The sequence below is a fragment of the Oryza brachyantha genome, chromosome 4 (genome assembly GCF_000231095.2).
Source record: "Oryza brachyantha chromosome 4, ObraRS2, whole genome shotgun sequence".
Taxonomy (NCBI): Eukaryota; Viridiplantae; Streptophyta; class Magnoliopsida; order Poales; family Poaceae; genus Oryza; species Oryza brachyantha.
In genome coordinates, this window is record NC_023166.2 from 1,801,220 (window position 1) to 1,819,388 (window position 18,169).

At 39.4% G+C, this 18,169-nt stretch overlaps 1 protein-coding gene across 1 annotated transcript; it reads left to right on the forward strand.

The window, feature by feature from the left end:
* The first annotated feature begins 5,242 nt into the window (after window positions 1–5,242).
* Window positions 5,243–6,949, forward strand: LOC107303985 (zinc finger protein ZAT5-like). Its single transcript, XM_040523526.1, has one exon. The coding sequence runs from the start codon at window positions 5,538–5,540 to the stop codon at window positions 6,537–6,539; it is 1,002 nt and encodes a 333-aa protein (XP_040379460.1). The 5' UTR covers window positions 5,243–5,537; the 3' UTR covers window positions 6,540–6,949.
* The last annotated feature ends 11,220 nt before the right edge of the window (window positions 6,950–18,169 follow it).

Sequence of the window (18,169 nt, forward strand, 5' to 3'; positions counted from 1 at the left end):
TAAAGCAAGGTAAATATCTCTAATTATCCACGCTGTAAGATGTTGTCTGAGAAAACAAATGAATGCAATCCATATACTCCACATGTGAAATTGGGCAATGTTCATGGCAACCCAATGTCTCTGCGACACGTTCTTAAGACTCTTAGTTGTTGATCCCATTAGTTATGGTTGATTAGGTCAACTAGGATTTAATCCAAAGCTTCCAATCATAGAGATGAACATGGTGGTGGGGTTGGTTGGGACGCAAACATATGCCAATCACAATTAACTAGTGGTAATGCACAGCACATTGCCCAAGTCAAACACCCCAAGTGACTTAACTTCACCATCTATCTACTTGTTCCCTTGATCTGTTTCAAGAGAAGTTCTTCATGTCGGTCTAATTGTTTAATCTCTTCTGCATTATCTCCCATACTATGTACTGTAAGTCAATGGGTGGTAACTGATGTGCCATGTTTCTAGAAAAAAAAAGTGCCCTTGTATAGTGGTTTATTATTTTCTTTTTGATAATGGAATTTAACAAAGCCTCTACATTGCATAGTGTTTTTTTACTGTAAAAAAGAATTCTTGCAGATAGGTACTAACAAGGTTTTGTTGGAATGTACTCCCTCCATTACAAAATAAAAACATCTCTATATTATTTAATACATATTAAAGTTGATGGAAAATGTTACATTTCTGTCACATCAATGGTCAAATTTTGATTTTTTTAATTGTTTATATTTCCCTTCCTACGTCCTAGCACCTGATTGGCTAAAAATGTACAGATTTCATGAATTGAAATCAGTGCCCTATAATGTTTATAATGCCGAACAAAATTGAAGTCCTAGAAATATTTATATTTTAGAACGGGTGAAATAGAAAATGGCTGTCATGCGATGAGTAGTACGGTCCTTTCGAAAGTACATGGAATTCTTCCATACCAAACAGGGCCACATTGTCCATTTGACATTGATAGAATGCTCTTTCTTAGTTTGCAAAAGATAGGCGTCATTTCTCTCTCAAAAGAGAGAAGTCATTGTCAAGCACATAGAGAAGCTGGTTATACGTAATGCAAGAATTGGTCATCAGTTAGCTCATCAGAGCACTTAACCCCAACTCAGCTGCAGCCTGGCAACCTGCTAACACTGTCTTGTGAAAAAAAAAACTCCAGAAGGTATCCTAATGTAGACACAAGCTTCTGTTAACTTAAACTATAACAGATTAATTAAAATGGTTAATACAATTCAGCAAGACCTAGTGTGTGCTTTGCTATGAATGGGCAATGCAGTTACCTAAATCTTGGACTGTAAAACGGTCCAAGATGACAGATTTTGGAATGCAAATCAAGCAAGAAATTAAGAACAATTGCTTAGGTTCAGAAGTAGAGATTACGAGAAATCAAAAAACAATTAACTTGGGATGCAGAGTAGATACTGTCCATTGGCCAATGGAGTTCCGTAGAAGCAGCCTCCACTTGAATGGATTGGATACATACAAGACTTGTATCCATATGATTCTTCCATTTTCTATTTGTTTGGGCAGAAAAATAGTAAAATGTAAACAGCTGCCACTTGAGCATGTCATGAAAGAGGTGGGTGCCATGTCTTGCAATACTAGCTAGCTGCTAGTACTACATGCTATCACTCTACCAAGAAAAAAAAAGACAGTTTCATTAATTCTTATTGATGAGAATCCCTGATCTTCTCAAGGATGCATTTGTAGGATGCCAAGTGATTATAAATGAGATTGTTATGCCCAAATTAATTCCATTTCAGGACACTTAAAGAGAGAGGTTAGAGAGAGATTAGGGGAGAGAGTGAGGCAGTTGCTTACACTTACACCATCTCCACTACTAGGCTACTAGTACACACCAACACACAAACACCACACACACTATAAAGTATAGCTGCAACTTACAGGAAAGGCAACAGCAGCCGTAGCAGCTGCCTGCCTGCTGTTTTTAATAGAAGTGGGGCGCAAGCAAGCCATCCATCCATCCATCCCAACCTCTGACCTGCACAATTAGTTTAGCTGCTAATTAACGGTTTTACAAAGGTATCAGATGACATCATCACTCCTTTATCATTATCATGTTCAGTGTGTGGAGTGAGAATTGAATGATTCTAGGCCTCTAAATCAAAAGGGACCATATGGGATTGTGGAAGAGTCATGCATGGATGATGGGTGAAGAGGAGGCAGTTATACTTAACACTTGATGATGACTTGACCTATAGTAGATGCACCATATGACACTCAAATTATGTTAAATTCCAAATGATACCTAGATGTATGAATGGTTTGGAAAAAAATGTAAAATAATAATAAAGGAGTTAGGATTGCTAGATAATATGTAATATATGTGGAAAGGTGGCTATTTCAGCTGAATTTCTTATTGTTTACTCATATATAGGAATTAAAGGCTAAGTAACTTCATATGGAATTTGATTATAAATGTTGTGTGACATTGAAAAATGGAACAAAAAACATAAAGTGAAGCAATGATGAATTAGTGTGAAAAACAAGTAAAGGAGAAATAATTCCATGTGTTTTAGTACTTGGTTGGGAAAATTAAAACAATGGAGTTGGAAGAAAAGGCAAAGAAAGATAAGAGTCTTTTTTATATGAAAGATGACTCTTTTTATTTTGAGCTTAAATCACTTCATTTTCACTTCAAGTCCCAAACATGACTTTCCACCTATTCTCTCCTAATCATTTATGCTAAACCAATGTTTTGATATGCTAATTTTCGAGCTAGACAAACAGTGTGTTGACAAGCTAATTAATTTCGCGGTAGTTGTTCAATGATGAAACGAAGGCCTCAACCACTTCACACATCCTATATATATATATATATATATATATATATATATATATATATATATATATATATATATATATATATATATATATATATATATATATATATATATATATTCTTCAACAAAGCATACATACACACCGATACATGTTATATGTCAAACTTTTAAGTATTTACATTTTCTTAAAAACATGACAAGCTCAAGTGCTCAACAAAGGTGAGCAGTCAAAGTTTCCAGATGAATAGTATTCACCGACAAGTATCCAATGACGGAGGAGGGAGAGGTCATCTTTTGGCTTATTAGTGAAAAAATGCCAAATAGCATATTTATAAATGAAAAATAATTTGTGAATAAATTTTTTTTCTTAGCGATCTAAAAGCAAAGGGTAAAAATAAATTGTAATAAAAAAGCTTCAAAATTAACTCCAAATCTAAGGTTGAAAATTTAAATTTTGGTTTATAACTATAAATTAATAAAAGCGAAAAAATAAGGGCAAGAGTATATGGTACTATACTCACAAATAAACATTTCATATTATTTCCATTGTTGTATAAATTAAGAGTGATAAATTTATTTAAATCACCTCTTAATAAAAATTGCCCAATTCTTCTAAGTTTATTTAAGATCAGACGGAGTATAAAGGACGAAACCAGGTAGTCTTTGTCTTGTACACTGTTAATTTCCTCACTTGTAATACAAAATTTCCTAGTTAGTATAGTGATGAAATTATTAAGATGGAAAAGGACCGGATGGCAGCATACATGAATGTCCAAGAGAATAGCTGTGTCATTGTAATTTTCATCTGTTAGTGACACCATTGGCCTTGAGCTGTTGGCTGAGCATGACACCTGAAATCTCCACATTACAAGGAGAAGAGGAGCACAAAAAACCATTGAACATTGGGTGGCACAATGCTGGAGATGTTGTCAATGGTGGCGCGGCGGCAGCCAATGGCTACACACATCCTCTTGATGTGGTGCCAATTTTGTACTGCATGGCAGTTTTGATTGAGAAACTTCTGAACAAGCAATTTACAAGGTAACTTACTCCCTACCTAAAAAAAATTTGTGCATGGACTATGAGTATTTTCTGGGAAAATTAACCATTTGCCACTCTTACGAGTGTAATTAATCCCATGAGTCTATGATATGTGGGTCCAGACCCACGTGTCATAGACACATGGAAGTGACAAAAAGTTAAGTCCACTCATAAGAGTGGCAAATAGTTAAATCCCCCTATTTTCTCCAGATCCATCTCCAGTAATTTCTTTTTGGGACATACTTTCTCTGCTCCAAAATTTAAGTATTTTTAGAATTTAAATTTTATATTATAATATAAATATTTTTGCATTGACTATTATGATTCTAATTATTTCAATAATTCAGAAAATCTTATGCTTAGAAAGGGAATCCAATCGATTCAAAATTCAAAACTTAACCACCGAAGTGACTTAAAGATAGTCTTTTAATATATCCTTAGCCTATACTAAAGAAACTAAAAATACTTATAGTTTGGAATGAATGTAGCAGTAGAATATACTGGTGTATGTCTTCTTTGGATTAGAGGAAATTCCGAAGGATTCTGAAGGAACTAAACTAAATACCATAAATTCTTGTATTTCGAAGAAGACCTTTTATTGAAACCTCCTAATTCTGATTATCTGTATGTACTATGTGTAATAGAGTACTTACCATGAGTGACCTAACACTATTTGTAGCAACAAATATGTGTAGCTTTTCTAATACGTTAGCCCACATCGACACATACACATGATTGAGGGCAAGTAGATATACACACCTTATTGACAAAAAGAAAAGCCACTTTGATCATTGATGCGTACTGCAAAACTGGGTCAACCGGTCAATACTTAACAAACACATACGTTACCGTCACCTACAATACGTGCGTATATACATCTAACCGTAAACGCTACCGTACCCAAATGCGAACATATATACGCCTACTTTTAAAATAAAATTCATCCACGTCCACTGAAGAACCCAAAGGATGGACACACAGGATTTTGCTTTAATTTGCTCAATTTTGACCCCCACAAAATTCCACTTCAAAAAGAAAAGAGTTTTAATCTGGCGAAAAAGAGAAAAAATGTTTTTTTTATGTAACTGAAAGATCCCAATTTTAGTTTAGGTATAGTACTGAAAAATCCCAATTCACTTTAATACCATCGAAGTTACCTCCGTTCTTATTTTATTTGCTAGCATTTCAATATATTCTTCCGTTAAATTTTTACAATTTTTTGACGTTATAAAACCAATATTGCGGAAAAAAACAACAATACATGCTCCAACCCATCCATGATCTATGATGGTCTACTAGCATATATATTGCCAGCCACATATACATACATTACAAATATAAATATATATAAATACATATATATGGGTGTATTTCAACCTCCTTGTGGGTGCTGCCCTCCCTCCTTGTTGACATCCACTTTTTTATTCCATTTCTTCCCTTCCATTCTTCCTTCCTTTGCATCATCATCAACCTCACCTCACCAAGTGACCATCCCATTCCATTCCATTCCCTCTCCCCAAGCTACCACCACCACCACCTCCCTTCTTCTCCTCCTCTCTAGCCATAGCATCACCAACCTTCCTTGCCACTCTTGCACACTCCACCTCCTATTCTCTTCTCATCTTCTCCGCCACCGCCGCCGCCGTCGCCGTCGTCTTCGCCTCTGCCGCCTTCTTGGAGGAGGAGGAGGAAGGCGGCATGGGCGTCCAGGAGGAGGCCGCGCTCGCCGCCGCCGTTGTCAAGGGGAAGCGGAGCAAGCGGCAGCGGGCGGCCACGATGATCAAGTCGTCTGCGGCGGCGACGGCGGAGGAGTCGATGGAGTCGTCGCTGTCGTTGTCGGGTGGCGCGGCTGTGGCGGCGGAGGGGTCGTCGACGACGTCGCCGCCGTCGAACACCCGGGGTGACGAGGCCGTGTCCGGGTGTGTGACCGAGGAGGAGGAGGACATGGCGTTCTGTCTCATGCTGCTCGCCAGCGGCGGGCACGGCGAGCGCGCGCGGGATGAGGTGGAGGAGGCGGTGGAGGCGGTCGCGGCGGCGAAGGAGGCCAAGTTCCGGAGCCGGCGACCGGCGGACGGCGCCGGCGCTGGGGAGTTCGTGTACGAGTGCAAGACGTGCAGTAAGTGCTTCCCGTCGTTTCAGGCGCTCGGCGGCCACCGCACCAGCCACAAGAAGCCTCGCCTGATCGCGCCGCCGGCGACGGAGCCGTCGGCCGACGACAAGATTAAGCCACCCGTCGCGGAGGCATCCGCCGCCGAGGAGAAGCCACCGAAGCCATCGCCGCTACGACAAACCTCGAGACCGATCGCCACCGATCCAACAGTGCTCGCGATCCCGGTGATCCCGAAGCAAGAGGTGCTCGACGGCACCAACGCCGCCGCCATTGCCACCATCTCGAAGCAGCCGCGGGTGCACGAGTGCTCCATATGCGGCGCCGAGTTCGCCTCCGGCCAGGCGCTCGGCGGTCACATGCGGCGGCACCGCCCGCTCGTACCAGCGTCGGCGTCGCCCGCGTCGGCGTCCGTGCTCGACGGCAGGGACGCGCCGAGGCAGAAGGAGAAGAGCCTCCTCGAGCTGGATCTCAACATGCCGGCGCCATGCGACGACGCGGCAACGGCCGAGGCGACGTCCGCGACCTCGCCGGCGGCGGCGGGGTTCGCCTTCGCCGTCGTGCCGGCGGCGTTGGTGGGCTGCCATTACTAGCAACACAAGGACAAAGAGTAATTAAACACAAATTCAATTCAATTAGATATAATTCTCTGTCTCTCATTGCTTACACACATACATACTCTCTCTCTCTCTCTCTCTATTGTGATCTAAATATTTTTCCTTTTCTTTTATCTTCTTTTTTCCATTCTATTACATTTAAAATTTGTTCAAAAGATTGGGAATTTGGAAAGGGTGATGTGAACTACTGCTACAGTTGTTTGGAGTTTGACCTTTGTGTGATTAATCCCATTGATTCATTCTTTCACAGCTCATTGACCAGCTGGAGTGTTCCAATTCTGTTCTGTTTTTCCCCCCTATTAATTAATCCTCTTTAGTACAGACAATACTACACTTCATTTGATTATAATTTGGATTGTTTGCACATAATTTTATCAAATTAGGATTTGAGTGATCATGAGTGATTAGCAGTGAGCTGAGCTGATGATGAGTGCAAACGAGTGTAAAGTGGCAAGCAAGCAAGGGAGGGAAAGAGCTGGAAAAGGAGGCATTGTGCTCACGTAAAGGGAGTGATCTCTCTATCTCTCTTTAGGTGTGTGCTATTATGTGATCTCTTTCAGTGTCCCTCTCTTACTCTCTCTACATTGTTGTCATATACTAATTAATACTCTTTTTTTGAGGGTTAGCTTGGGTTTGGTTTGGTTAATTGCTTTGCAAGCTGAACATGCCTAACCCAACTCTTCAATGCCACATTGGGTGATCATCCTCTAGGATCTTCTACAGTAACCCAACCTGTAGTGCACTATAAACTCACACCCTCTCCCTCGCACTAACTCGTGTCGCGTTAAATTGGTGAAATTCGTCTATGTACATTCCATAATTTCACATGTTACTAACGACAAGTGCTATCGAACAATCGTATTTTTCCTCATTGTACCTACTTACTTTCTTCAAAACATCGCGACTTGTGCCAAGTATACCGTGCATTATTTTGCCGATCTTTTTCGTAATTTTTTGTGACAATTCTGTATGCGATGAAGCATATTATTTCTGAAACGTGATAGAGGCATGCCAGAGTGGTATTATTTTTCAGTGGAAACGTGTAAGAGGAAGGGAAAGAGGGACAGCTAATGAATGGTTTGGGATTGGAAGGGTGATTAGTTGGGGTGATTAGGAGTGTGGTTAGGAGGGATGTGGTGGCGGTGCAGAGAATCCGGGGTGAGCTCGTGCGGTGGGGCCCACCCGGGGTTGGACAACGAGGCAACATGGTAACTAACTGGCACAGCTTTGCCTCTGCTCCTGCCTGAAACAAAAGAAAGAGTGATGATCAGTGAGAGGCCCCCAGCTCCAACCACCTGCTTGCTACCAATGTGATGCATTGTGTTGCTCCTCCACTCCCTCCCCCCCCCCCCCCCCCCCCCCCACACACACACACACACATGCTTATTTTTAGGATTTTTGGCACTTCAGTTGTAGTAGTGGTATTACATATCTGATGAATAATACTTGATTGAAGGAGAAATTATAAGTTTTGTCATTCATGAACATGAGTTGTATGGAATGCTAACCCATAAGCATTTTTTTTCTTTTGTGCCATTGCCATCAATCCTTTTGTTAAATGCACTTACATTAGCTCCATGCAAAAAAGTCCATCTTGGATGCCCTTATATACTTAATACCAATCTAGAGAGTTCTTCATTTATTATGGGGTAAAATGGACTTTTTGCATAGAAGAAGATTAATAGCGACGTCACAAAGAAAGAAAGGGACTTGTACTATGTTATTTCGTATAACGCCCTATCTTCGTCGATGGCAATTCGTAACTGACCACTTATCTCAATGGCCAAACGTAGAATCAATAAGTTTAAAATTGTAACGTCCATTATGAATATGAAATACCCGTGATTGATCGAGTTCATAAAACTTTTAAAAGGTTGGATTCTTTATATGTTGGTCGAATGATTCACCATAAGAATTGCGTGGAATTGGCTAGCCCTCGGAATGAGAGGAAGTGTAGCCGAAAATATATAGACGAAAATGGTTTAGTGCAACTGCTTTGTTTGATCAATGACATGCATGGTAGAAATGGTCTTTCAAGAGGAACTAATAATGGGTTTTGTCTACATCACCTCCGCCTTCCCAACCACACGTACCACAGCATCGAGCATGCTAGATGATATGATGCTACCATATTATGCTGTGCCATGCTTCAATTGCATTGAAATATCAATATTGAACATGTGAACATGTACAGGCACTTTGCGTCGTGAGATCGATCTTCAAAGTTTCAAGTAGGCCTTCCTTTTCGTCAACAGCAGATCTCCACGTGATAGTTCAATGCTAGACTCATGGATTTCATGGCTAACAAATGATCATTAATTGTCCTCTTTTTGCAAAAAAGAAAAATCTTTTGACAATCTCCACTGGTTGCTAGAATTAAACGGCAGTACACTCTATTATTCTAAACATACATTTTTTTTTACATTTCAAGAGTATATACAGTTTACTGCTCTTCTCTAAATATAGATCACCGTAAATTAAGTGTGTTAGTTAATATAGGATCTATATTTTTTCTTTTGTTTTCCCTTTTGTCATTGCTGCTTAATTATATATATAACAACTGTTGCCAATAAACAATACTACCTGTGTTTTCTAGCATTGGCTAATAAATTCATATGGATGCATGCCAATGAAGCTATATATATATATATATATATATATATATATATATATATATAAACAATATAAGTTGATCAATAATACTACAAGATTTTCTAGCATCACCTAGATTATATGGATGCATATAACTAGACATATATATAAATAATATAAATTGATTAATAAATAAATATAAGTTAACATAGATAAAACGTCTTATATTACGGAATGGAGAGAGTATATCATTTCTCTAACGTGTAATGTGCCTTATAGGGAAAACAAGGTCATCTTAACAATTTGTTATTCCGATGTTCAACTCTAGAATGACTATACTTTAAGAGATATACATAGATGATTAATTGATTGGTTACCCACTACTTTCAACATTGCACGTTCTGATTATTATCTCCAAGAGAGATACATGCATATCCCAAGCTAGCTAGCACACTTATCTGAAAAATCACAATGAAATCTCCCAAATAAACAGAAGATGCATCGAAGTGGCCGGGGTGTTACATATGTACTTTAACCTGGAGATCGAGGACTAATTAAGGCTGAAATTAACTAAAGACTGATCGATCTGTCACTATGCAAGTGCATCTCTGTGGAGTAAATGTCAGGTGTTTGAGATCAGAGCATGGCACATGCAAGATTAATTTTTCTATATGAATGTACATGTATATTTCATCAACTGGCCCTAATCTCAGAAGCATACACATGCTAGAGCTAGATCACCAACTCTAGTGGCATTATACTCTCTCAATACAGTTGAGCAACACTTCATTAATTAATTATTTAATTAGGACTAGTCTTCCATTACCTCTAGCTTGCCAACAACCAGGAAATTATAAATAATAAATTGCTTTGGTTTAGAATTAATGTCCCTATTAGAAAACAAAGATAAAATACGCCTCATATATCTCGCATTATTTGAGCTAGCTTAATTAGGCCATACATATACATGAGATCAGTTTTTTTAGCATATTTTTTCTTGACAAGCTAGCTTTTGTGTCAGTATTATTCATATATACCCTCCTCAATTTGATCTTATCCCTCAACCATCCAGTTTATTTTTGTACATGCAAAAAAGCAATTCTTGTTGCTTTCTTGCACAGCATGACCTAAGAGTTCCGTGCAACTTTCAGTAAGATATGTACTTATCTTCTGACGAAATAGAACTGGACCTTTCATCTGAATTAATTAATTTACAAATCAACACAGCACACACTTATCTTCAGCTGATGGGGGTTGCAGGAGAAGATGAGAAAGAAAGTCAATACATGTGTGTATTGTGTGTGTGTTGTACTAACATTGGTGGGTGCTGTTAGCTCAAGTTGATTAGCAGAGTGTCACCAACTAACTAAGAAAGGGGAGGGAGGAAGGTGAGAGAGAGAGAGAGAGGCAGTGAGTGAGTGAGTGAGAGCAGCTGAAGAGCAGAAGTAGTAGCAGTAGTAGTGGAGTGGAGTGCTTCACACTCTCAGCAAAGTGGACTTCACTTCCAGTGGCATTAAAGCAGCTGCAGCCACACTCTCCAGTAGTTAGAGGTCGTTGGAACCTACTGCTGCCATGTGGGGCCCACAACTAACTGCCCCCTCCCTCTCCAAGCATTCCAACAGACCATATGCCACAGTAATCAAAATGCTATGTACACTCACTGTTACACCAGCTCCTCCCAATAACAGGGATTGGTTTTGTGAGAGCTGAGAGATTGGAAAAAAGGGCTATACAGTACTAGTACATGAATGTGCTGTGGGATGTGTGTCATTAAATAATATTTTATGAATGCTTTTTTTGTTATACCAAAAGGTTAGTATATATGGTTAGACTTAAAAGCTATATTGGTACTATGTGATCAACCTTGACTCCCTTGAGGCATTAAATTAGTGAGAACTAAAGCATGTGCACCATACTCTTTGTACTTTAACAATATGGTGATAGGAGGATCTGCTATTTTTATTCTTCTTTCAGTCTTTTATCTGATCAGATAAAATTCGGATTGTCTCAGTTTAACAAGGTTGACTTACATATATTTGTTACTGTGTGTTTGTAAGGTTTATATATGCTTGCCACCAAAAAGGAAAAAAAATGTGCCTCCTACGGTGTGATTGCAGAAGCAGAGCAAATGATTGTTCTACCTTCTTCAATCATTCAAAAGTACTTGTGGCAAAGGCATTAAAAGCGCTGTTTCTATGTAGGAATTGCATTAAAAATTGTTGTTTTTAATCTCAAAATAGGGCCATGGCTATCTCGCACAGATGATTGTGGATGGGGCTAGCTATACATTGACCAGTATTTATGGAACTATAATTCACATAGAATTTTAATAGCAAGAGGATATTTAATTTTGTAGTGTAGCAACTAAATGTTCGGCAAGTATTTGTATGGCCCAACAATGCAACATATCTAAGAAATACATACTGCTTGCTAAACTAGGTTTATGCAAAATCCATAACAAGTGAGACCAAAATGACCATGTGTAAAGGAAGTAATTAAGGGCCTGTTTGGCACGGCTCTAGCTCCTAACTTCTACCTAGAGCCAGAGTTGTGCCAAACGGTACAGATTTTATTTTTTTTTAGAGCGGAGCTGCTCCTAAAATATGAACTACAGGGGTAGAGCTGGGTTTGTGCTGCTCCACAGCTCTACTCCAAACCAAAAGACACATTACCCTTTGTTATATTATTATAATTACTTGAATTTGCCACTCATGTAGGACTATATATTATTACTAAGCATTTATATTATATGTTAACTGTCATATAGGATTTTGTAACCATATAGTTATGTTGTTCAAATTAAAAAAATAATCGGTATTTAATAATACGAAAAGAAACATAATTAAAATTATGGCTTAATCATGACTCCATAGGATCCACGAGGGTATTATTGTTAATATACTCCGTATCCTTTCTTTTAGGAGTTCTGGAGCAGACCAAGCTAGCCAAACAGTTTTGATCTGTTCTCCAGCTCCCACAGAAGCAGCTCTCACTGGAGTTAGAGTTTAGAGCTACTATCTGGAGTTCAGAGCTCTACCAAACGGGCCCTAAGGAACTACGGGTGTAAGCATAGCCTGTTTCTAGCCACATATCATTCCCTTTTGTTGTTCCTATCGTTGATTATGTCCATATTACTTACTTGGAACCTCTTGTTGATTGCAAGTGGCACCACAACAAATTGACAAAAGGCTATCATCCATTAGCTGATGACAATTAAGAAGGCATGCATGCACATCTCACAATCTTTTTTTCACAGGGTGCATGGGGTTTTTATTTGGAAGGGCCAGCCTCCTAGTGCCGTGCCATGGCAGCCAAGTATGATCCAGTGGCTTAGCTAGCTGATGAAAGCTCAGTGGAGAGTGCAGTGGTGGTGATGGCTTCACCTGTTGGATCTCGGACTTCTCTCTCTCTCTCTCTCTCTCTCTCTCTCTCTCTCTGCTTTGTCGTGGCTCTTTCTTGTGAACATTCACATTCCTCTCTCTCTAGGAACTCAGATTGTTTTACAGTAACAGAGGATACAATAGTCAGTTTAATTAATTATGCGTCGATACATTTATTTCTACTTAAAAATGAGTAGCTTTAAATTGCGTGTGTATAACTAGTCATGCATGCATAGTCTTCTGCTGCGGAGGATCGCATATAAATGCGACTGTGCTAAGGGCTTACAACATCATATTTTTACTTCTGTTTGTACATATAAGCCAAAATTTAAATACTTAACTTAAATTTATTGTAGTTTATTTTTTGGTCTTTCTTCTATATCGTTAAAAACATGTATATAAAAGTTTTACTCGTATATTATTTTTTATTTGCAAATATGTTGTTTGGAATCACCCCCATATACTTTTGTTGTCAAAATATTTGTGATAAACAATAGAGTTGGGGAACATAACTTCACCTACGTGCATATTTCATATGTCCTACTGCACAACTTCACATTCTTCTCTCTCTAGGAACTTGGATTGTTTTGCAGTAACAAATTATACAACAGTCGGTTTAATTAATTATGTGTCGATAGGTTTATTTTTTTCTAGTTAAAAAGATGAGTACCTTTAAATTTCGTGCGTATAAACCAGTCGAGCGCAAAGTCACCTGTTGCAGCAGAGATCATGTATAAATGTGGCTATACTAAGGACTTATACTTTTGTTGTCAAAATATTTGTGATACATAACTTCACCTAGGTACATGTTTCGTACGTCCTACTGTATAACTTCACATTTATGTGATTGATTTGTAGTTTTTATTTCTTGGTTTAAGCTTGGTGAATTTAGCCATCATCATGTTAGGCTTAAACTGCACATCTTGTGATCAATGAAGATAAAGCTCAGCAGCAGCAGAAATAAGCAGTGTTAAGTCAAGTTGTTACAGTGTCGGTCTGTCAGAAACATTAGGTTATGAGATTATAATGGGCCTAAATTGCACTCTGAATGAGCCCACGATATTTCATGGGTCTTAAGTTGGGCCCATCAGATTCGATGGGCCTTCAGTTGCATTCCCCATAGCATTCTCTTTCGACCCCCCCCCAACCCCAATGCCAGCTATGGGCGAAAGCGGTCGAAAACGGTTGGAAAACATCTTAACCGTTTTCTACTTCTACATTTGAATACGAAAACGAAATCGGTAAAGTCGAACACGAACTTACGGAATATCTAAAATATCGGAAACGGATCAATTTGAACAGAATTTTGTTGAACACAGTCGGTATACGAAAACAGGAATATCAACTTGTTGAATCAAATATTCAAAATAAACAACCCAATGGTGAATTGGCTTAACGGAGTAAAATTAAAGCACAAGTGCTAATCAAGCTATGAACCAACTGCTGCACATAATAAATAATAAATAATAATATGAACCAATTGCTGCACATAATTAATAACAAATAAACAACCCAATTGCTACACAAAATTAATAATAAACAATCCATATGTCCGGTAAAGGAAAACTGGAGAGGACTCACCACTCGCGGGAGGAGGAGGAGCAGGAGGACGAGTCAGCAAGAGGACGAGCCACTTGAGCCGGAGCAGCCACCGGAGCCGAAGCAGGCTCGCCAGCTCGCCGCTCGCGGTCGCCGAGGAGGGCCATCAGGAGGATCTGTCACCGAAGCCAGAGCATCTACTGGAGAGAGGAGTCGCCACCGCGAGGAGCTTGTGCGGTCCGCCGGCAAGGGCCTTCTGCGGTCTGCCGGTGGGAAGATGAGGGGGCGGCGGCGTCGGCAGGGAGATGCGGTGGCGGCGGCGGGGGGAGATGAGGCAGTGACGTCGGGAGGAGATGAAGCGGCGGCGGCGCTGGGGAGATGGGGCCGCAGATCCGGCGGATGGAACAACCGTTGGCCAGGAAAGGGTTCCTCTGACTTAGGTCAGAGGGGCTGACATGTGTGCCCGTGGGCAGTGGGGCCCACATGTCAGCGACACACGTCCCTCTGACTTAAGTCAGAGGAACCATGTCCCGTCAGCCGCACACCTGCCCCCTTGTTGCTCTCTCGTTTCTGTCGGCATGGACGGTGGATGGATGGATGACAGGATGAGGGGACGGCTCTCTCTCGTGACTCCTCTCCTCCTGATATGATTTCTTCTAAAATGGGTTTGAGCTTTTTTACTGTGAATGGATAGCGGGCTAAATTCGGTTTTAACCAAATTTAGAAATATGGAATGTTCCGAATAAAATATAGAAATCGGTCGAACAAGCGTAAAACCGTTTTCGTATTCCAAATTTTGTGTTTTGTTTTCGAATTTTGATATTCTGAATTTGTCCGAAAATACGAATACGATCAGATCAAATGTAGAAAACGGTTTGGTTCGGGATATTTTCGATTTTAATGCTTGAAATCTACCAAACATTGAAATAGACCAAATGAACCAACATGCATGTCATCTACTGCTACTCCTTGCCAGAATGAATAAAAATGTTATCATTTGTTTCCAGAACACAGAGGATATCTATCTGCTACTGCAGTTAAAGTGGAACGAGTAAACATTTCGCACGATACCTGACTGTGGATAGAGGAGGACACAAGAAGCCGGGAACTAGGTACCCTTCTGTCCCACGAAAACTTTATTTTTTTCTACCGAACCACACAGTAGAGCAGTCGTACCGCCGGTTTTCCCGTGAAACCATTTTTCTCTTTTCAAAGTCACTGAATCCTTGAGTTGGGTTTACTAGTTGGGTTTACTAAACCTTTCACGACCCATGCTTTTCGATATAATAGTCTTTCACTGATGTATAAATGTAAATACATATATATGTGGTGCCGATAGACACTTGCGCCCACCGAGCGCAAAGTGTCATGGTACCGCTATGGTGGAGTGAATAGGTTGAGTTGGGTCCTATAGGAAATGACATGTCTAATAGGTAGGTCTATGAAACATGTGCTTGTAAATTGATAGCCGATCAAGTTAATGTGTACGCTAAATATGCAATTTTGTAATAAAAGCATTTACAATACATGATCAAATGATGTCTTGCATTGGCCCTTTAATGACGAGAAATATTGCTAAACTCCATGTCTTTGGTTGACGCCAAACCTTTTGGAAATCAATGGTCACAACATATATAGTCCAAAATAAATCTCGTTGTTGTCAACTAATTAATCGTAAATGAGAAACAACACAGCAATGCCTAAAACAAAATACTATAGCACTTCCATCGGATTTTCTTATTTGAGCCGTTGACTTTTGGGTCTAGTTTGACCATTCATCTTATTCATAAATTTTATGTAAATATAAGAAATTACAATAAGACAAATGGTCAAACATAGACCCATAGTGCCAACGGATAGACCTCATGTTTAGAATGATATGAATTCTAGAAGATTAATAGAATTTCCAAAAAAAGGGCAAAATGTTTATTATTGATTGGGAAAAAATATGGGAGGAATTTAAAGTAGACTTCTGGATGGATGGAAAGTTGGTGGGCTTCGGCCTGGGGAAGAATGGAGAAGGTAATAAGATTGTAATGCCCCTCTTCCCGTTAACCTTTTATAGCAGTCATCGGGAGTGAAATGCATTTTATCTATATGCATGTATCAGTCCCAGGAATGGATCACAAATTACTAACTCAAATTATTTAAGGCAGCTTACATAGGTTTCAACTTTGGACAAACCAGGGCTTGCAACAGGCTTACAAACAAAAGGCAATAGCAAAATGACAAGCCAGATTTAACCCCACAAGCAATGGCTTGAGTCTAGACCAAAAGCCTTCGAGCCTTCAAAATCTTCTCACTCCTAGAGGTAGCATAAAAGTAATAAGGTAGCATAAAAGTAATGGCTTAATGATTTATAGCAGTAAGGGTGAGTACGAGGCATACTCAGCAAGTCACGAGGAAATTAAATGAGGTACAAGGAGTTGAAGGAAGGTTTCAAGTTTCTTTTGTTAAGGAGTGCTTACGAATACAATTATAAAAGTCCAAGTGGCAACTACTATCATTAGAAAGAGACGGATGTCTCAATCCAATTGGTAAATTCTTTTTGACAAAACCACCCACGTCGAAAAGAGACCTAGGTCTCATTCCTTTCTCACAAGTCGTGAGAAACGGCTTGACTTCACCTTCTAGGGAGAGTACCATTGAGAAAACTAGTGTCCTATGGCACCCGAGTCATACCGACTCACTTAGACCACTCGGTTCATAAAAATATTTAATAAAACAATCTATTCCACTCAAGTGTTTTTCTAAAAACGACTTTTAAATCAAAGTTGTGCTAGAGGAATCATTTCCCAATGCATATGACCGCAGGCAGAGTTATTCAAACAGTTCTTAACCATAGCAAAGGGCACACGTTTTACGCATACGACACAAGCTTACTCCCTCACTAGCTAGACGAGGAGGTTCACACCAAGGCCATTTCAAAATTTCCCCGGAATAATTAGTCGTCCACTATCTGGTCTCTGACCAAAGTACCAGACATCATACCTTCCATACTTAAGGAACCAAAGTACCAGACATCATAATTATATAGCCAGAGGTGTCCCATTCCACCCGTGTGGGCTGTGAGATGGATTAACAGGGTCAGTTAACATTCATTAATATGAAATTAAACTATATATGAAATGGATTGGCAGGGGGTATTGCTCCATGGCAAGCTAAAAACTCTTTTATAGCGATCTTATTGTTGTCTTTTCTTTTTATCTAATTCGTGCACCGGATAAAAAAAAAGACACAAGTTAACTTGAGGGTTAAAAATGATAAAATATTATGTGGCACATAAAATGGAATATGGTTGACCCTTCTACGATAAAATTATAAAAGCTTTAGATACCTGGTGTTATAAGTAAAAGAGAGATTTTAGACACTGAAAAGAAGCTTTAGATACCTGGTGTTATAGCAGTAGTTAAAAAGGATAAAATATTTATCCCCGACATCAAAACCAGGGATTGATCATCGTCCTCTTGCAAATTTTAATTTTTGGTTGTTTCAATGAAATTTCAGAATTAAGATGTTTTGTTTTTTGTTCAGAACTACAATTATAACTTGATAGAGAGAATTTTTTTTCTCAAGACATAATAATTGGGAGCAGTTTGGCACAATCGCAATGAAAAACATTGGTTCTAAAACATTATCCCACAAACCTCTAAAACCGGCAATAGGGGTATAGAGCGAATACCAAGATTTATGTATAGAAAACCCTTCAAATGCAACCCATTGATTTCCTAAATTTGTGAATATGAGCATAACCAGGGTTAGGAAGCAAAAGAACTGTAGGTGCCAAAATCCAAAGCAGTATGTGTAATTTGAAGCACTATCGACAGCCTAATCGTGAATTCGTGATATACTTCATATGCAAGAGCTAAATATTTTTTCCTAGATGAAAGTCCAAGAAATATAATAGTATTTTCCCATACCTATGAGCACATCGGTGATTACGAAGAGCTAGGGCTGCCCGAACCAGATTGATGAACTGCAAGATCATAAAGCAGACCGTTAATAAATACAAGAGCAATTTTAACATACTTGACAAGTTACCAGAAGATATCACTGTTTTCTAGGTAAAATTTGGTACAACAATGGTACCTCATA